Source organism: Eptatretus burgeri, chromosome 5, assembly GCF_056783735.1.
Source record: "Eptatretus burgeri isolate ZD-2024b chromosome 5, Ebu_testis_v1, whole genome shotgun sequence".
Classification (NCBI taxonomy): Eukaryota; Metazoa; Chordata; class Myxini; order Myxiniformes; family Myxinidae; genus Eptatretus; species Eptatretus burgeri.
Genome location: NC_140965.1, coordinates 76,193,898 through 76,215,290, shown reverse-complemented (window position 1 = coordinate 76,215,290; position 21,393 = coordinate 76,193,898). Strand labels below are relative to the sequence as shown.

The window sequence follows — 21,393 nt, the reverse complement described above, 5'->3', positions numbered from 1 at the left end:
CTTCTCCAATGGCTTGATTTCCGATCATCAATTTGGATTCAGACCAGGTCACTCTACCCTGGATATGCTGCTTCTGCTCTCCCAACAATGGATGGAGATCCTCAATGCCAGACATGAAATCAGAGCCATCTCACCAAGACATATCGCGTGCTTTCGATACGGTCTGGCACCCTGCCGTGCTCACCAAACTCTCTTCCGATGGTATGCAAGGACATCTCCACTCATGGCTCGCAAATTTCCTCTCCTGTCGTAGCCAACATGTGGCCCTTAATGGAGTTCTTTCATCCCCTCTTCCTGTCCAGGCTGGAGTTCCTCAAGGCAGTGTTACGGGCTCTGTTTTTTTCTGGTTTTCATCAATGATCTCTCCGATCTCTGGAAAATCATCTTTATCTCTTTGCTGATGACTCCACCCTCTGCTCTACTATCTGTCATCCTTCAGATCAGCAAGCAGCAGCCTCTTCACTCTCTGTAGATCTGGATAAAATCACAAGCTGGTCCAACACGTGAAACATATCTTTCAATGCTGACAAATCTCACACTCACTATGCCTTTCCGAAAGGACCATCTGGAACCCACCCCCCCCATCTACTTTCCTCCATCGTGCAAAGTCCTTACTTGGCACACCTGAGCTCCTGACCACATACAAAGCTTTCGTCTGCAGCCTGATGGAGTGCTGCTCTCCCCTCTAGGTTGGTACTCCCTCCTCTCACCTTTCTCAGCTTCAAGCTGTGGAAACCAAGGCATTTCAGATCATTGGTATCTCCCACGATGAGAATGAGTCTTTGGGTCTCTCACTCTCTCACCGCAGGCAGGTTGGTGGTCTTTCTGTCTTCTACTGTCTCCTCTCTGGCGTCGCCTCCCCCCACCACTGTGCTGAGATATGTCCCCCCCCCCGCCCATATTTCTGCAGCGCGCTCAAGGTCCGCTAGCAACCTCCTTCTGGTAAAACTACCAAAATCACGAATCACTGCTCACCTTCACTCTTTCGTTCCTCTTTTTCCCCACCTTTTGAACAAACTCCCTCTACTCACTCTGTTCAATCCCACTCTTCCCTCCAGGTATTCAAAACAGCTGTTATCCACCACCTCTTATCTTCCCCCATGCAAAAGCACACTCTTTTCTACCCCTGTTAATCCACCCAAAACCCACCTCCTTCAAGTTCCCTGCTTTCCTTCCTGAAAGTCCCTGTAGTGTCCATCTTGTTCACCCTGTGTACCCCACCACATCCCTCTCCCTTCCACAGATCTCCCAATGTCTCTGTACCCCACTGTTTTGGCCTTCCCTTTCCCACCCCTCTTATCTCCAACAACCCTTGTTGTACGTTCTGGGTGTTAGCTCTCATACAAGCCTCGGCATTGCATACAAAAAAACAAATCCTATATAAATCTTCTCCAGAACGGCTGGACTGATCAAGGGGAAACTTCACACAAATGTTCCCCAAGCCTTGGTTGTCCAAGTTTGTTCAGGAATAATTTATAGGCCACATGGTTTGGCAGCAATATTGGATTGAAGAAAAATATTAAATAATGTTTTCTCCAGAACTGATTAATCAATCGACATGAAACTTCACAATTATCAAGTAGTGATGAGGAATACATGTTTTAAATTTCAACTTGATCGGATGCATGGTCTGGCAATCAAAATTAATTTTTTTGATCTGGATTCTTTTTGGGTTTTTTATTTATGTTTTTTTGAATAAGGCTCTCTTGGCTGTGCCTGAATGGGTTTGAGTGTGGAGGAGTAGCAGCTGAAATTTGAATGCTATCCAGGTTCCTCCTGATGACTTCATCTTTACTTTTGCTTGTTTGGGTTCTTTCTGAATACTCCAATGCAGGACTGTACCTATTTGGTCTTCCTTTTGATTTGAATTGAATTTATTTTAATCCCATTCTGAATTCAATAGAATAATAATAAACGTCATGTGTCAGGGTCAAGTGTCCAATCAAAGTGAGGTTGCATCAAAGCAGGACATCTTGGTACTTGGTCATCACTGCCAGCAGTTATAAAGTGGCAGTTCTAGTTATGCCTCTTATTAATTACACAACACACCAGTATACAAACGCCACACAAAATACACCATACAAAATTCCACAAACACCACACATAAGCCAAATACTTCAGCGAGTATAAAATATGCCAACGTCTGTATGTCTGTTCCTTATAGAATCAAAAACGGCTTGGGTGTCCTCCACCAAAGTTTGCACATGTGGGGAATGCAGGGTCACATCATGAGCATTAAATAGATCCCCCACTCCCCGCTCTCCCTGTGAGTGTCGGGAGACAACTTGCGATTTTCATCTGTACACATGGAATTGTTCAAGTGATTTAACCACTGACCCCTGCTGGAGGGAGGGAGTATTATGGGTGGGGGAAGGATGCCAATTCTGTAAACAAATCCTCTCGCTGTAACCTTTGTACGAAAAGTAATAAAAGGGAAGTAAAGTAGTAATAACGTCGAAGAAATAAATAAAACTCACCGCTCATAGCTCTACTGTAGCGAGCATGGTCACACATAGTGGGCAATAAAAGTCACACTGCACATGAGAAATGTGAGAGCAAATGATTTGCAGGAGATGATAGTTCTTGACCTTCATTTTAAGATTTTTTGTGTATACAGGTAAGTGAAATGAATTTAAAAGAGTCAGTTGAGGGTAATAATGAGAGTCTGAGTACTGAGCAGGGAAGCAAGTTAGGGCCAGTCGACCAATCCAGGAAGGGGTATATACCTTTTTAGGTTGGGGTAAAGGGGTGTGATGCAGATAGGAGAAAAGGGTAAGTAGACATGAAAGGAAAAGTGAAATAGATGAGCAGAATGACCCAGTGAGGATCCAGAAAACCAATTACAGAGACTTTTTCAAATATGTAAAATATTAAGCCAAATTTTGTTTCAGATTGTGGAACAAATGACTGAATGAACGACTAGCAATGTTGTAGATCTCAAATGTGATGCCCAAAGGATTTTGAATTTCATAATTATATACTTGCTGGTGCATTTTGCTTTTATATAACCAGGAGGCGAGAGTTGTAGGGCTTTACTTTGGCTAACTGGAACTCAGTGCATGTGATCTGGAATGTTGCCTTTTTGGAACTATTACAACAAATAGAAACAAGGTAGTTTTAACTCACAAGTTTATTTTACAGGATTTTGTCAGTCTTAAAGAGGGAAACATAGCAGACAATACCATGTACCATCTTTCTGCTCTTTCTTTGCAATTCACCTCCTGTTGGTTAATTGCTTTCCCACTGTCAGACAAAGGTTATCTGTAAGTACAAATTCTTTATTTTTTAACTGTACCATATCTATTTATTGCAATATAATAATGGCCTTACAATTTATCACAAATTCTTCACTTGTGACTTTGGTGGTGCATTGGTTAATTGTGATGTTAATGCTTGCTTGCACGTTCTTGTGTTTTAATATGGAATGAATTTTTTTTTTAATAGTTGACTGTAATTTTTGTGGAAGTGAGATATTTGTTATAAACGATGATTAGACTAAAAAGGTAACAAGTTGTAATTTGAAAGTAATATAGTTAGATTTTAAGCTGTGTGGAAACCGTGAAAGTTCAGGAAATTTCCATTCACTTACAGATACAGAACCATCTAGTAATTATGAGCAGTTTGTGAAGAAAGGGGCTATTGTGAAAGATCTTGTTCAGATTATATATTTTATAAAAGGAAAATATCACTTTTCCTTGGAACAGAGTCTTGCAGACAGTTAATAGAAAGGTCGCAACATATGATTTATATCTTTTTATACCAACAAATTGAGCTAAATTTTAAGTGTTGATATTTTCTTGCATACTGTAATGGCTTTTCCTCCCATCTTCATAGGCATGACACTTCGCTTGGTTTTGTAAATACTATATCATATATTCATGCCATATCAACTTGCTTTTTCGACAAAAAAAGTCGCATAAAGGTAACAATTTGTGCAGGAGGTGAGTTGCTTGTGCTTTTGCTGTGCTGTGTATACTGGTATACTTGTGCATACCATCTATATGATATGTCCTTGCCCCTTCCAATATTAATTTTGTCCTCACCTGCTCTTGCATCACTCCTGTACTCGTGGGTATTTTTTACAGCTATTCCTGCCACCTCTTTTTGGCACAATAAGTACATAAAGGAGGAAAAGAAAAAATACTGTAAATTAAGGTGTCATCCTCTGACTAATGAGACTTCTCTCATGTATTCATACTGGACATGTTGATATACCATTGTCAAACTTATGCATTTCAGATATTGCTTTGTATGTCTGTGCAAAAGTAGAGGTTTTTGTACTCGTGTGCAAAAGTAGAGTTCTCTCTCATTGATTCTGACTAAACTGAGCTGAGTTTGCTCTTTTTATGAGCCACAGGTGAGGGGAGGAGCCAATAACCAGATCAAACAGGGCTGTTGATGATTTCTAACCTTCCCAATGACCCATAGCGGTTGTCCTACACCATGGCCATGCCCCGCTGGGCCTCGAAACCGAAAAATGACCTCAATCGCTTTCCGACCTGCCCGCGCGTCAGAGTTCTGACATGAGCATGAGGCCGTGGTTCTCGGAAGTATTCTCTGGCCGTGAATGTGCACTGACCTCCATTCAAACGTGGTAATTTATGGAAATCCCTGCGTTACCTGTCTGTTCTCAAACGAGCTCCAGCACATGTTCGCGCTTCGAGTTATGCCCCAAAATACCCAGACTCCCGTTCCCTCAGCATTCTTTTAGGCTGCAGTGAGTGTTCGATGAATAGATGGTAGTTGCAGCAGATGTAGAAAGGTGAGAGTAGGTTGTGATGTTTTGTAGTTAAGCATTTGTAATGCAGCATTGTGGCGAAGAGATAGGAGGATTCTTGTGATGGCGGCAGAGAGGGAGAGGTTTGTCCCTAACGGTGGTGTTTGTATTGAAGATATAAATGTAAGTTGTTGCGGGGATTTTTGGTAGTCATGTGAAGTGGTTGTGGTGAGTGTGTTTGCAGCATGGTGAGCAAAATGGTTTGAGGTGAGATGGCAGGTGAAAATTGGCATGCATATGCAAATGAGGCACTCGCTGTGCTTTGCTTGGTGCTTTGCATTGTGTGTGTGCGTGCTTGCTTGCGTGGTTCATCAGACAAAGCGGGGCAAAGGAGTGGAAGAAGAGCAAAGATTGAAGATTGGAGACCGAACTAAAAGAGCCATATGCAATGCACCTTTCCCATTTACCCTCTAGACATATTGAAAGGACGAACTAATACACAAACAAATTAAATAACATATTTGGGATTGCTGTATGTTGTGTGTCATTGCTTTGAAGAAATGCAGTTTTACAGAAATGCTGAAGGCATTGTATACATTTTTTTTTGTTTTTTTTACGTTAAAGGCCACAACAAGTGTGTGTCCACTCACAGGAGAGCCAGAAAACAAACATCTGTCCAACCTCAAGAATTAACTTTCAAACTTGTCTCCCTGCTTTAAACCCGGATGGATCCTTGTGAGACTGTCTCTGGTGTATGTTCCCCTTTCATCCCTTCTCTCTCTTCAAATGGCACCACATCCAACTCCAACCATGAGAAGGCCAAATGCCTCAATTCTGTGTTTGCTTCCAAATCTTGTATCCCCAACTATTGTGTAGCAAAGTCAGCCCACTCGAAGGATCTTTAGCTCAACCGTTTTTAATGGCGTCTCCTGCTGCCCACCCGCTGACGTCCTTCTCAGTTCCGCCTCGTCAGTTCCGGTTCATCATGCATTCATTAATATTCATGTAACTCCCAATACCACACCAACCCCTCACTCTCTGTACCCACCCTTTCCGTCATACCCAACTACTCCTGGATCTGTATCTTTTGCACCTCAGAAGGTGCAGAAGGTTATTTCAACCCTTCACTCTGACTCTGCAACTGGAGGGATAGCATCAGCTCACGTGTCCTAAAAACCTGCTGTGCTGCTTTTGCACATCCTGTCTCTGCCCTTTTAACCCTATAATTTGCCCTAGGTCATCTTCCATATGCTTGGAAATCAGTCAACATCACTGCATTGCATTAAAAGGTGCAAAAATGAATCCCCTGAACTACAGACCTATCACCTTCCTTCCAATCATCAGCAAGGTCATGGACTCCATCATTGCAGTTGATATGAAATCTTTCCTTTTCTCCAACAACCTCATCTCAGATCACCAATTTGGTTTTAGACTTGGTCACTCCGCCTTGGACATGCTGCTTCTACTCACCCAACAATGGATGAAAGCCCTCAATGTCAGACATGAGATCAGAGCCACCTCTCTGGACATATCTCATGCTTTTAATACAGTCTGGCATTCTGTCTTCCTCTCCAAACTCTCTGCCTATGACATCCAAGACTAACTCCACACATCTCTCACTGACTTCTTCTACACTTGAGGCAACGTGCGGCATGCAATGGAATCCTTTCATCTATTCTCCCTGTCAAGAATGGAGTGTCCCAAGGCAGTGTCTAACAGTGTTCTTGGCCCAGTCCTATTCCTGATCTTTATAAATGATCACTCTGACTCTCTAGAAAATCCTCTTTATCTATTTGCTGATGACTCCACCCTCTGCCTTGACATCCCTCATCCTTCAGTCAGACAACCTGCAGCATCTCCCCTCTCTTCAGACCTTGAAAAAAAATTACCAGCTGGTCAAAAACTTATATTAGAACATCTTTCTCACTCCTGACAAATCTCACACGCTCTCCCCAAAAGGACTGTCTGGCAAACCCTCCTATCTACTTTCTTAACAATCCTCTTGAAGAAGTTCAGTCATTAAAATCCTGGGTCTCACCATCAGCCCTGATCTTTCCTGGGCAAGCCACATTTCAGAATTGGCCTCCAAAGCCAGCTGCTCTCATACAAAGTCCTTCCTTGGCACACTTGAACTGCTATCCACCTACAAGACCTTCATACACACCTTGATGGAGTACTTCTCTCCCCTCTCGTCTGGCTCCCCTTTTCACATCATGCTCAGCTTCACACCGTGGAAACCTAGGCCTTCACAATTATTGGAATTTCCCATACTGAAGCTGAGTTTGAAGGCCTACCACTTGGCCATCGCAGACAGGATGGTGGTCTCTCTCTGTCTTCTACCACCTCCTTTATGGTCTTGCACCCTCTGCTCTTTCTGTGCTTTGTCCCCATGCAGGGCACACACGGTCCACCATCAACCCTCTTTTGGTGAAACTTCCTAAACCCAGGATTACTGCTCACCTCCACTCATTCATTCCTCTTTTTCGCTGCCTGTGGAACCAACATCCACATCCTCTTCAATCTCATTCTTCCCTCTAGGTCTTCAAGACTGCTGCTTTGCACCACCATCTCAGATCCTCCTCAATTCAAAACCATGATCTTTACTACCTCATGAACTCCCCCTCCCTCTCAATCCTACCCCAATCCCTCCTCTATCCATTTTCCAGTTTTCACTCCTTGGATCTTCCTTCCTTGCATCACCTTGTCCACCCCATCCATCCTCTCCTGCCCCCACCATTCCTCTCCACACCCTTTGTTTGTCCAAGTCTCTCTCTATATCTTTGCCTTCTACTCTGCTGTTGGCGTTTCCACCATCTGTCTACTGTTCCTTTTGCATCCTGTTATGTCCTGATCTGTTCAGTGTGCTCGCTCTTCCCTCGACAAAGTATATGTCCTGATCCCTCGACTATGAATACAAAAAAGGCTCCAGTCACGGACTATATAGTCCTCATCGAGGCCAGATCTTAAATGAAACAAAAAAGAACTGGAGAAATAGAGAAGTGAAGAGAAGGAAAAATCATCTAAGAGTTTTTGAAGAGCTGTAAAACCTGCCTTTTAAAAAGGGGCAGGTTATAACTGTTCAGAAAGACATAAGAAGGTAAATAATTCCAAAGCTTAGCAGTAAAGTGAAAGAAGAAAACATCATAATGGCCCACCCTTAAGTTGCCAACAGCCACACAATAATCATGTGATATGGATTGCTGAGTATTTTATGGTATAGCTAATGATGGAGGAATACAAGCAGCTCGTTCTTTGGAGCAGAAACCAAAGTAATATCTTTAGAAAAAGGAAAGAAAGCCCACATTGAGGCATAATTAAAGCAAATTGAGTTTTGGGGTTAGATTAAGAGAGTTGATAAAGTCGGATTGCTTTCGACTAGACTTGACATTATCAAGTAAATACGTAGAGCTACAATCTCTCCAGATGTGAGAGTAGTACTCTATACAAGGACAAATCAATTCTTTATAAAATCGGAGCAACTGTTCAGACTTGAAGAATCTTCGACATTTGAACAAGGCTCCGAGTTTCTTTGAGGAAGACTTAGCTATTTGTATAATGTGGGGTTTCTAAAATAGATTTGAAGTAGTAATACCAAGTATGTTTAGTGTATTGGGTGGTAAAATTGTACAGCCTTCAAAGGAGATGGGAAAATTGAGAGCTGTTTTGGACAGAGAAATAGGAAGAAATTAAGGTTTAGAAACATTAAACTGAACTTGATTACATTTGCCCCAATGAGAAATCCTGTCCAAATTCGTATTTATAGAGATAGTTGTGACAAAACTTGCATATCAGGTCACTGAATTTAATCACCAATTATTCTTGATGTCATCATAGGCCAAAAGATCAACACAGGCCGTATTTATAAAATTGTCAATTTTCTTGCGATTGACTTTAAATGTGAAGACGAGTTGCATATTTGGTCATTGAATTTGGTCCAATCTCTCTCTCTCTCTCTCTCTCTCTCTCTCTCTCTCTCTCTCTCTCTCTCTCTCTCTCTCTCTCTCTCTCTCTCTCTCTCTCTCTCTCTCTCTCTCTCTCTCTCTCTCTCTCTCTCTCTCTCTCTCTCTCTCTCTCTCTCTCTCTCTCTCTCTCTCTCTCTCTCTCTCTCTCTCTCTCTCTCTCTCTCTCTCTCTCTCTCTCTCTCTCTCTCTCTCTCTCTCTCTCTCTCTCTCTCTCTCTCTCTCTCTCTCTCTCTCTCTCTCTCTCTCTCTCTCTCTCTCTCTCTCTCTCTCTCTCTCTCTCTCTCTCTCTCTCTCTCTCTCTCTCTCTCTCTCTCTCTCTCTCTCTCTCTCTCTCTCTCTCTCTCTCTCTCTCTCTCTCTCTCTCTCTCTCTCTCTTCCTCATATGTGGCGACTTCAATTGTCATCATGCCAGTTTGCTCGGTGTGGGTACCTCTCTCACCTGTCATGGCACTTCAGCAAAAGCTTTCTGCGACTCATTGGGACTGACTCAATCTGTCAACTTCCCGACCCGGATGTCAACCAATGGTACTTCATCTCTTCTGGATCTGATTTTGACAAATTTCCCTGACAATATCTGCTGCTCTTCCTTCGCTCCAATTGGTTCTTCTGACCACGTCCTTGTCAAAGTGGACATCTCTCTGGCTGTTAACAGAGAACCACCTCACCACCGTCGAGTCTGGCATTTCACTCAAGCTGACTGGCAGGGTCTCCAAGCAGCCATCAAACTTATAGACTGGTCTCCTATTGCTACTTTCTCCAACATCAACTCATCCTGGGAATTCTTTCAAAGAAGCTTACTCTCCCTCATGCACAGATTTATCCCCTCTCGTCTTCAGTTGTCCTACCCTTCCTCCCGCCCTTGGTTCACGGAAGCTTGTGGTGAGGCAGTTGTCCTGAAACAACTTGCCTTTGCCTCATGGAAAGCAAACACAACTGAGGGTAATCTCAGTTCCTTCCATAAAGCTCGGAACAAGTGTGTATCTACCCTCAGGAGAGCCAGAAAACAACATCTTTCAAAGCTCAAGTCTGAACTTTCAAACCTCTCTCCCTCCTCAAAATCCTGGTGGCATCTAATCAAATCTGTTTCTGGTGTATGTCCCCCCTCCATCCCCTCCCTTACCTCAAATGGCCGCACTGCTGATACCGCTCGTGAAAAGGCTGAATGCATAAACTCGGTGTTTGCAGCTAAATCTTCTGTCCAAAACCCATTGCTTTCTCTCCCCACCGTTACCCAGTCGCACCCAACTCTCCCTGGACTCTGTGTCCTTTACCCCTGACAAGGTGGAGAGTTTGCTGTCAAACCTCGACTCAGATTCTGCAACCGGTCCAGACGGCATCAGCCCACGTTTCCTAAAAACCTGCTCTTCTGCTCTTGCTCACCCTCTCTCTGTTCTATTCACCCTCTCATTTGCTCAAGGTCATCTGCCATCTGCCTGGAAATCAGCAAACATTACTGCCCTGCATAAAAAAGGAGCAAAAACAGATCCCTGCAACTACAGACCAATCAGCCTTCTCCCAATCATCAGCAAGGTTATGGAATCCATCATTGCTTCAGACATTAAATCCTTCCTCTTCTCCAATGGCTTGATTTCCGATCATCAATTTGGTTTCAGACCAGGTCACTCTACCCTGGATATGCTGCTTTTGCTCTCCCAACAACTGATGGAGGTCCTCAATGCCAGACATGAAATCCGAGCCGTATCCCTGGACATATCACGTGCTTTTGACATGGTCTGGCACCCTGCCCTGCTCACCAAACTCTCTTGCTATGGTATCCAAGGCCATCTCCACTCATGGCTCGCAGACTTCCTCTCCTGTCGAAGTCAACATGTGGCCCTAAATGCAGTTCTTTCATCCCCTCTTCCTTTCTAGTCTGGAGTTCCTCAAGGTAGCGTTCTGGGCCTTGTTCCTTTTCTGGTTTTCATCAATGATCTCTCAGACTCTCTGGAAAATCCTCGATATCTCTTTGCTGATGACTCCACCCTCTGCCATACCATCGGTCATCCCTCAGACCGGCAAGCAGCAGCTTCTTCACTCACTGCAGATCTGGGTAAAATCACAAACTGGTCCAACACGTGAAACATGTCTTTCAATCCGGACAAATCTCACACTCTCACTATGTCTCTCCAAAAGGACCGTTTAGAAAACCCCCCCCATCCACTTTCTCAACAATCCTCTGGAAGAAGTCCTTTCTTTCAAGCTTCTGGGTCTCACCATGACCTTTCCTGGAAAAGCCACATTTCAAACCTGGCCTCCAAAGCCAGTCTCCGACTGGGAATCCTCCATCATGCAAAGTGTTTCCTCAGCCCACCTGAGCTCCTGACCACTTACAAAGCTTTTGTCCGCAGCCTGATGGAGTACTGCTCTCCCCTCTGGACTGGTGCTCCTGCCTCCCACCTTTCTCGGCTTCACACTGTGGAAACCAAGGCATTTCGGATCATTGGCATCTCCCACAATGAGGCTGAGTCTTTGGGCCTCTCACTCTCTCACCACAGGCTGGTTGGTGGTCTTTCTGTCTTCTACCGTCTCCTCTCCAGCCTAGTCCCCCCCCTGCTCTCTCTGCGATTTGTCCTCACCACATTTTCGCAGGGTGCTCAAGGTCCACCAACAACCCCCTTCTGGTAAAACTACCAAAATCACGAATCACTGCTCACCTTCACTCTTTCATTCCTCTTTTCCCGCCTTTGGAATAAACTCCCTCACTCTATTCAATCCCACTCTTCCCTCCAGGCCTTCAAAACAGCAGTTCACCACCACCTCTTATCATCCCCAATCCAAATCCTCGATCTTTTCTACCCCCGATAATCCACCCAAACCCACCCCCTTCAAATTCCCTGCTTTCCTTTCTGAAAGTCCCTGCAATGTCCATCTTGTATTCCCCATATTCCCCACCCCATCCCTCTCCCTTCCACAGATCTCATAATGTCTCTGTTCCCCACTGTTTTGTCCTTCCCACTCCCGCCCCTCCTGTCTCATGCCTCCCTTGCTGTGCGTTGTGTTAGCTCTCATACGAACCTCGACAATGTATACAAAATATATATATATATATATATATATATATATATATATATATATATATATATATATTCAACCACTTATTATATTTTGAGGTCAACTTAGACCAAGAGGTTAACATAGTCCAAAGGTCAACAACTTAGGTTAGATTTCTAAAATCCTAAATTTTCATACAATTGACTTGAAATTCGAAGTGGATTTCTATTTCAGGTCACTGAATTCATCCAGCCAATTATTTTTGATGTCAGAAAGGCCAAAAGGTCAACATCGGCCAAAATGTCGACAAAGACCAAATTTCTAAAATTGTCAATTTTCATCCAATTGACTTGAAATTTGAAGAGAATTTGCATATTTGGTCATTGAATTCAACCACCAATTACTTTGAAGGTCGAATTTGTTTTATGGGTTTTGCAAGTATAGTGCTATGCATGACATCTTCTGTGTTTGTTTGTTTGTGGGTTTAATTATTTGTTTGTGGATTTATTTGTTTGTTTGGATTCTATACATTACTTACTAAACTGCAGGTCTGAATAACTTCAAAACTGGTGGTTGTACTCAGGGTGTGTAAGGGAATGTTTGAGTGGGAATAAAAAAATGAATAATCATTGGGGTTCCTAATTTTCTCGAAGTAAATGTATGATGGCACCTCCTAATGGAAGCCGCATTAAAAGTTATAAAAGTGGGGGGTTAATCTGCTTATAAGTGCAGGTTCCTTGTGAGTATAACTGAATATAAAAAGTAACGACGAATGTTTTGCTTCTTGTTTTGAGTACAATCGTGTGTGTGTGTGTGTGTGTGTGTGTGTGTGTGTGTGTGTGTGTGTGTGTGTGTGTGTGTGTGTGTGTGTGTGTGTGTGTGTGTGTGTGTGTGTGTGTGTGTGTGTGTGTGTGTGTGTGTGTGGGCGCGCTCGCGCGCACACGATTTGTCAGATTCTAACTGCAGGTACAGTTGAAGATGCAGCAGATCTCATAAGAGCAATTGCTGATTGTTCTTTTCATGAAAACAGGAACTGGGATGATGGAAGGTATGTTGAATGATCCTTTCTGATTGCAGTCATGAGAATGGAGAGTGGCATTTTCTGCAAATACACATGCAAAAATGGGGTGTGACCTATTTCATTGATTCCCCTCTTCTTGCTAGGGTCGGAAAATTTTACCCTTGATTTTTTTTATTTCCCCTAGTTATGTTCAAAAATAAATTGAAGAGTAACTTAGGGCACATCAAAACTCATGCAGGCACATTCTAAGCCATGAGACTATAGAGTATATATACTTAATAGATTGGGCAAAATATGGCAGATGCAGTTTAACATAAAGAAATGTAAACTGCTGGGGATGGGTAAGAATAATGAAAATAGTGATTACATAATGCAAGGGGCACAGGCGGCACAGTGCCAGTCAGCTCTAGATAAAGTGAATAGGATTTGACATCCTATTCGTAGGGGGATAAATTATAGAACGAAAGCAGTAGTTGACAGAAACTTATCAGTTTTATCAACTACTGCTTAATCAATAGTTGATGGAAACTTTTCAGAAAGTTGATAGAAACAGTTAAATGAGGCCTCATCTGGAATATGTTGTCACTACATCTGAGGAAGGACTTGCTGCCAGAGAGTGGGTTCAGCATAGGGCTGCAAGATTGATTCCTGGACTTGCTGTACTAAGCGATGAGGTGTGGCTGAAGGAGACGAGACTTTTAAAGCATGAGTCACATTTGCTCTACGGCTAGGATATGGCGGCTGTACCTCCCCCCCCCTGAATTGACAGAAACATGCAGCGGCCTCAGAGTTTCTGAGGTGGCCTCAGGGTGGCCCTACGCCGTATGGCTATCTTTTACAAGCCGTAGGGGTCTCCGTGGAATTACAGCGCAGAGTTATAACTTTTTTCATTTCTAGGTTGGCCGTAGCAATTCAACAAGCCGTAGCCATGACGTAGATGTGTTCCACGTCGACCGTACATAGGGCGTACAGTAGGCTTGCATTATTCGTGCGGTTCTAGTGCGGTTATAATATAATATAATTAATAGGCTGCTGCTCAACGATTTAAATCATAACTGCACTAGAAATCGAAGTGTCAACATCACCGTCATACCGAAGAAAAAAAAAACAGGGAGTCTGGAACACTGACGCTAACCATTACCTCAACGTGTTTCGACTTATGAGTAACTTACAAGTAACGTATGTCGATGTGTGTCAACGATCGCGTAGCGTGCCTACAACTTATGCCAGCGTATGCGGAACGTGTGTCATACGCCGAGTATATCGAGAAATTTTCAACATGCTGAAAATTTGTCGACGTACTTGGCGTACTAAGACGTATGCCAGTGTACTACGACGTATGCCAGCATGCTCTGAACGTATACAAAACTTACCCATAACGTATTCGACGTGTGCCAGCGTTTTAGACAAATTTTTCATATGTCAGCATACGCTGGCTGAATTGTCAAGGTGTGACAGCGGCTTGACACTTGGATGTCTAGTGCGTTATGATATGAATTGTCGAGCCGCAGCCTTTTAATAGGCTATGCCAGGTGATCGTTGGCGATATGCTGCCGCGCTATGCATAAGTTAGACTATCATTGGGCATAGGTTGTGAATGCCGACAACACGCTCAGCATTCGTTGGTATAAGTTATCTATATGTGATTGAAACGTTCTGTGTACGTTACTAATACGTTATGCATACGTCCAACTCGTTATGAATATGTCAAAATAAAACATCAATAGTTCAGCGTACGCCAGCGTTTTACATACATTTTGATACCTTGCCATATGCTGGCCAAAACGTCAAGGTGTGACAGCGGCTTTAGATTTGACTCAGGAAACCCATAAACCCAGCGGCTCTGACTCCTCATTCAGCTCCTTGACGGCCCCCAAAAGGATATCCAGAGTCTCCACAAAGATGACTGCATCATCTGCGAAATCAAGGTCAGACATCTTGACATTCCCAAACGATGCACCACAGCTTAGTCTCTCTGACATCCTACCCAGAATCCAGTCCATACAAGCGCTGAAAAGTTTGGGGGCTAGTACACACCCCTGATCAGGGGTCGGGAACGTTTTTGACTCAGAGAGCCATTAAAGCAAAATATTTGGAAATCTATTTCAGTGAGAGCCATATAATATATTTTAAGACTGAATTCAACTAAATGTGAGTATAATAAGCCTCTGAATTTATTCTTTTAAATAATGTTGTTATAATACTCACCATTAATGGGACTTCTGGTGCTGCATGGATTTGCTGATGGCTTTGTAGTCTGGTTGGTACTTGGTGAGGTTAAGCTTCATGCAAGCGTTGAGGCTTTCATCCGTTAGACGTGATCGTAGATTGGACTTGATGTTTTTAAGATGTGAGAATGACTGCTCACATGCATACGTACATCCAAACAAGGTCAATACAGCAATACTTACACGCTGCAGTGTGAGGTATGTGACAGGAAGCGCGTTCCAAGTTTTGATAATCAGCTCGTCTTCGGGTTGAAGTTTTTTCATTTCTGTCCACATGTGCTTGCTCGCCAACTCTGCTTTCTGTCATCCGATTCTTTCCAAATCTTCATTCAGTGACTTGAACTTATTCACCCACATGTCTGAGGCCTTCAGGTCAGCCACTTCTGCTTCAAAATCTCTGACGGAGACACCAGGAATGTAACTCAGGTCGGCTGTGTTCAGTGAACACTCGTTTGGATGGGTGATGAACTTAAAAAGACGAGTGTGCTCACGAAATTCTCCAAAGCGTGCTTTGAATGACTGTAGGAGACTGGATGTGAAGCCAGCTAACTGGTGGAGATCAAAGTTTTGAGTGGGCTCACTTGCTGTGCATGCATCTTTAAATTGTCTCAGTTTTTCAAAATGTAGTAAACGACCTGTTTCAAGATCTATGATAAAGAGCTCCAGCTTGTTTTCAAAAGCAAACACGGCTTGTTGAAGGGATAACACTGTATTTCCAACGCCTTGCATTTTCACGTTGAGCTCGTTCAGATGTTCAGTCATATCCACGAGATAGTAAAACTTGAGGAGCCACTCAGTTTTGGCTAGCTCAGGATGCTCAATCCCTTTCATTTCAAGGAAAGTCCGGATTTCGTTCAGGCAAGCCGCAAAACGGCTAAGCACCTTCCCTCTTGACAACCAACGCACATTGCTGTGCAAAAGCAGACCGTGATAGTTATTTCCAACTTCATCCAGCAGTGTTTTAAACTGGCGAGCATTTAAGGCTCGGGCAACAATAAAGTTGATCACACGAATGACCAGCGACATCACTTCGCCAAGCTGCCCATCACACATCTGAGCACAAAGTGCTTCCTGGTGTAGAATGCAATGGAAACTTAGGATGGGTCTATTTTCATGTTCACGGAGAAGCGCCACAAATCCTTTGTTTTTCCCCACCATACACGGAGCACCATCAGTACACACCGAGATAAGTTTATCCATAGGTAGATTTTTTTCTTGAGCGAACTCCATGAAAGACTTGAATAAATACTCACCTCTTGTGGACCCTTTTATTGGCAGAACAGCAAGACTTTCTTCGCGCAGTGTATCACCAGCAGCATATCTTGCAATCACACTGAACTGCGACAAATGGCTTACGTCTGTTGACTCATCCAAAGCCAGGGAAAAGAACGGCGCTGTATTTATGTCCTTCACTTGCGTTTCCTCCACTTGGTTTGCCATCATGATGGTACGATCATGAACAGTTCTTGCCGACAGAGGCATGTCTTGTATCCGTTTGATTATCTTGTCTTTGTTCGGAAGATCATCAAAAAGTTCATTGGCGACATCCAGCATGAACGTTTTTGCATACTCGCCATCTGTGAATGGTTTTCCATTCCTCACTATTGCTAAAGATCCAGCAAAGCTGGCGGAATTATAGTCACCTTGCCGGGTCCATATGCGGAGTTGCTGCTGGCTGGCTTGCACCCTGCTCAGTAGCTCTTGGCACGCTTTCTTTCTGCTGTCTCCCACAGGGTATTTTGATGCAAAGGTAGCATGGCGCGTGTCGAAGTGCCGCTTTATATTCGACCGTTTCATCGATGCAATTTTGTCATTGCAAATTAGACACACCACAGAACCTGCTCTCTCCACAAAGGCGAATTCTTCGGCCCATTCGTCCTGAAATGTACGATACTCCTCATCTTTTTTTCTTTTCGCTATCTTCTTCGTCGAAGGGTTAGCTTTGAGCAAATGAGAGAGAGGGAGATGTTGACCCAAGTGAGTCTGGCTGGCCTGCGCACGGGCTGACATACTCGAGAGGTGCGGCGCGGCTGGCCGACTCTGGGATGCTGTCGCCTCAGCGGTGGCGCATGATTGGTCAAGATGAATTCCGTGACGCGTCTCGGTGGCGGCACGTCATTGGAGGAACCGAAATCACTACTCGCGTCGGCCGCATGACTGGACGAAACAAAAACCGCTTCAGACAATTCGGAGGTGTTTTTTCTTCTCTCCTTCTGCCAAGTTCAGCCCTGCACGTGAATGAAGCACGACACCATTCAAACTATAGGTAAAGCTTCTGCGAGAAATATTGGGCTTTCCAAGTTTCAAACTCCAATTTTATCTGTGAGCCAGATGCAATCATCAAAAGAGCCATACCTGGCTCGCGAGCCACACGTTCCCGACCCCTGCCCCTGATGAACTCCAGTAACAACTCGAAATAAGTCAGAGATTGTATCACCACATCTCACAGCACTCTCAGTACCAGAGTATAGTTTAGACATCAAATTGATCAGTTTTGGTGGCACCCCACGAACACAAAGAATTCTCCAGAAGGCATCCCAATTCGCTGAATCGAACGCTTTGCAGAGATCAATATCGGCTGCAAGCAGCCCCTGCCGAAACTCTTGCCCGTGTTTGGTGAGGACCCGAAGAGCAAGGATACGGTCAATCTTAGACCTCTTTGGTGTAAAGCCTGACTGCTCTGGACGCTGGTGCTCAAACAGATGGTCGCAAACCCTATAAAGAATTATCCGAGCAAAGACCTTGCCCGGCAATGAGAGCAGCGTCACCCCTCGGTAGTTGTTGCAGTCCTGGCGATCACCTTTTCATTTCCAGAGAGGGACAACAAGGCCCCTCATCCAGTCAGTTGGGATGATGCCTGTGTTCCAGGCAGAGCACAAAACTGCATGCAATGACACAAGCACAGCATTTCTAGCAGCCTTGAGAAGATCAGCATGAATGCCACAAATCCCAGGAGCTTCACCCCATATCAACCGGTTCACCGCAGCCTGTGTTTCCACAAACGACGGTGGATCACAGTTGATTGGAGGGTCAGTAATAGGGATAGTAACACCATGAACATCCAACTCTATAGCTGGTGGATCAGCCTGTTACAGCCTCTAAAAGTAACCGGCCCAGCGGGCCTTCACTTCGGACTCCTCTGTCAAGAGCCCACCAGACTCCGCTCTAACTGCAGTACACCGAGGGATAGGCTTGGAGGAACGCAATGCGCGAATTCCCCTGTAAGCAGGATGAGAATCACTTGACCACAGGTGATGCTCTACCCCCTCACAGATTCCTCGCACATAGGCCTCCTTGTCTACCCTCTGTGTACATACAGTTTTACGCCGCAGCTCCCTGAACAGCTCAGCTCTGACATTCAGCCTGGCCCTGCAACTCTGGTCAATGGTATCCAGTGTCCCTTGAGAGAAAAATTCGTCTTCGCCGTACAGTGAGTTCCAAGACATCCACCGGCAACATCAAGGATGGTTGTGTTGAAGGCACTCCACAACTCTTCAGGATTCCCCAAAGCACCCAGACCCCCAAATCTCCACTCAGCCTTTTCGCAAACTCCTCAGCTCCCATCTCATCCTTGAGCTTGTCAACATCTAGCCTAGGCTGGGATGGCACCATTCTCCCAGATTTAAGCTGAAACTTCCGAATTGCTACAGCAAGCCTGTGGTTGGTATTGATGAACTGAGCACTCCGGTCAACCCTAAAATTCTGGATCATCCTCCATTGACCATCGATGAGCACATGGTCAATCTCCTTTGCGACACCACCAGCATTGGAATACCAAATCCAGTGATGAGCCTGGGCGCTGAAACCATGAACTAGCCACCCTAATTCCATGACTTCTTTCAAAGTCAAGGAACTTAGTGCTATTCTGGTTCACATTTCCCGACTCATGGGGACCAACGCATGTCTCATAACCATCCCTATCAGTTCCAGTTGATGCATTGAAATCCCCCAAGACTTGAAGAGTATCTCATCTGGAGCATTGATCAACCACAGACTCGAGCGTGGCATAGAATGCGTCCTTCACGGTGAGATCACTCTCCTAAGTCAGAGCATATGCAAAGACCAGGGAAATGACACCCAAGGAGTGATGAATCCTTCATCTCATAATACGCTCGATCGGTGTTACCTCACTTATCATTGGTGTCAGCTCATTGGACACAGATACAGCAACTCCTTGGGCATGGTAACCACCAGGGCGACCAGACCAATCGTAGGTTTAACCACCTGCCATGATCTCGCCACTATCTGGTCTTCGAACCTCAGAGAGTGCTGCAATACCGATGTCTAAACGCTTGAGCTCAGATGATAACAGACAGGTGATTATCCTCTCTTTGGGATAGCATATTCCAGGCACACACCCAAAGGGACCACCTCAAGTTAACCCAAGGAGACCACCTTCTGGTGGACGACACCTCAGCACCACCCCGACACACACGACCGCAATCTGACCCGGTAAGGTTACCCCATGGTTTCGCTCCTATCATCAAAGAGTGGGGGTCCTGAAGGCTTTTCTCCAATCCCGTCATCCGGTGAGCTGTCCTGCACAGAGCAGCTGCACAGGAGGTACTCCCATGGAGTGGGTTTTCAGATTTTTTTTGTTGTACGTTGTGTGGAATGAAGGGTTTTACAGTGGACGAAGTGCAAATCCTGCCACCAACCTCCTAATAAAAAGTAACCCAACTGCAGGAGGACATCCGCAGACACGGTTGGGTACTAGATATGGATGGCAGTTGGCTCACAAGGAGCTCCTCTGCCCAATGACAGGTTTTGCTTTTAATCCTGATGGGTGTCCATATCATACACCCTCCTTACCAGGAAACCTGGTGGGGAAAATGGTTTAGTCACCGACAACCCGACCATGAAACAGGTTAGTACAGGTTTACATGGTACCTGCAGCAAGTCACAGATCTAGTCTTACCTGACCTGAGCAGGGCCGAAGGTAAGACCAGTTGAAGGTGGGATTGTTGAAATGATGTTTGGTGAAATCTGAAAATATATGCTTTTTTATTGAATTATGATATTCGAAAGTAATAACCAAAATGAAGCAACAATGTGAATGAACAAATCAAATCATATGTTTAACTTACCTACTCCCCTCCCCCACCTTCTCTTCCCCACGCCCACCCTCCCACAAGTGAGAAAGTAAAAAATTAAAGCTCTCTCTATCTTGTGGAGTTGTTGCGCAAGATTTCACTTTTACCCCACAAGATGACTACTCTCTCACAAGGGATATCATTTGATAATCTTCCTGACCTTGCATCCAAAGCATGATCTATGAATATATGAATGAGCCTTTGGTGCAAAATGATTCTTCAAAATTTGTTTCCCACAACTTAAAGATTTTTGCAGTACTTTCAGAAAATGGAATACAGGTATTAAGCTAAAATATTATTTGGCTTACCTTCCGAGGTTTTATTGATACCACAATAAAGATTTATAGATATAGGACTAGTGTTTATTTATCAAGATATGTTATGGGCACAGCAGAACTTTGTAAAGAATTAATTTTCTCTTTATTAACATTATTGTTTTATTTGACAGTTGTGTCATTAACATTATTATTGTTGTCTCATTAACATTATAATTTTGTCTCATTAACATATTCAGCAGCTGTCCTTCACATAAGTTATATGCTTTACTGATTTTGCAATAAACCCACATAACAATCTTCTAAGTCTGATCGAGATTAATTAAGAACTGCAATTCTACTTCAAATTTAAACTTCAATTTTTTTTCTTCTAATTCAATTATTTTACTTCAGGTCAGGTATGGGAGCATGTGCCAGAACAGCGCGTCGCTGCGTCTACTTTCCGCCGGTACTCCAGGGGCCTCCGTCTGGCCATCCCCCAGGCAGATGCCAGACCCATCCCCATCTCCTTGATATGATGGTCAACCTGCTGCAACCACAAGGTACGTGGTCGGCCCACTGGCCTCCTCCACTCATGAGACTCCCTCGCTGAGAGAATCTGGTGAGCAGGATCAACGTCAGGAAAACGAGCCACATGTCCATACAGCCGCAACTGACGCTCACGGACTATGCAGGTAACTAATCTCATCCGAGTTTCTCGCAGCAACCATTCGTTGGACACAAAATCCGACCAGCGATAGCCAAGGATTCTCCGAAGAGACCTGGTACCAAAGGAATTAAGTCTCCGTCTCAGATCCTTGGTCAGAGTCCAAGTCTCGCATCCATAGAGCAAGACTGGAAGTACCAAGGACCTGAAGACTCAGACTTTCGTCCTCCCGCACAGATACCGGCAGCGCCACACCCCATGATCCAGTGAATCCATGACTCCCAGGCCCGACCCAGACGTCTATTGACCTCTGACTCGCAGCCAGCAGAGACATGAATATCACTGCCAAGGTAAGTGAATCTCTTCACGACCTCAACATCCTCACCACAAACAGACACAGACAGGACAGCAGCATCCAAGATGTCACCGAAAGCCTGGATCTTAGTTTTGACCCAAGAAA

At 44.3% G+C, this 21,393-nt stretch overlaps 1 protein-coding gene across 7 annotated transcripts in view; it reads left to right on the top strand.

Annotated features, from left to right (window-relative positions):
* The window catches only part of SHOC1 (shortage in chiasmata 1), an 86,237-nt gene extending 65,656 nt beyond the window's left edge, over positions 1–20,581 (top strand). For 6 of the 7 annotated variants that reach the window (XM_085882485.1, XM_085882483.1, XM_085882484.1 and 3 more), the window contains exons 12-15: positions 3,142–3,263; positions 3,835–3,922; positions 12,624–12,718; positions 20,055–20,581. In XM_085882485.1, the coding sequence (XP_085738611.1) occupies positions 3,142–3,263; positions 3,835–3,922; positions 12,624–12,718; positions 20,055–20,073 (324 nt within the window). In that variant the 3' untranslated portion in view covers positions 20,074–20,581. The remainder of the gene's footprint in view (positions 1–3,141; positions 3,264–3,834; positions 3,923–12,623; positions 12,719–20,054) is intronic. The other variant, XM_085882490.1, reaches the window with a different exon arrangement.
* Positions 20,582–21,393: the final 812 nt, after the last annotated feature.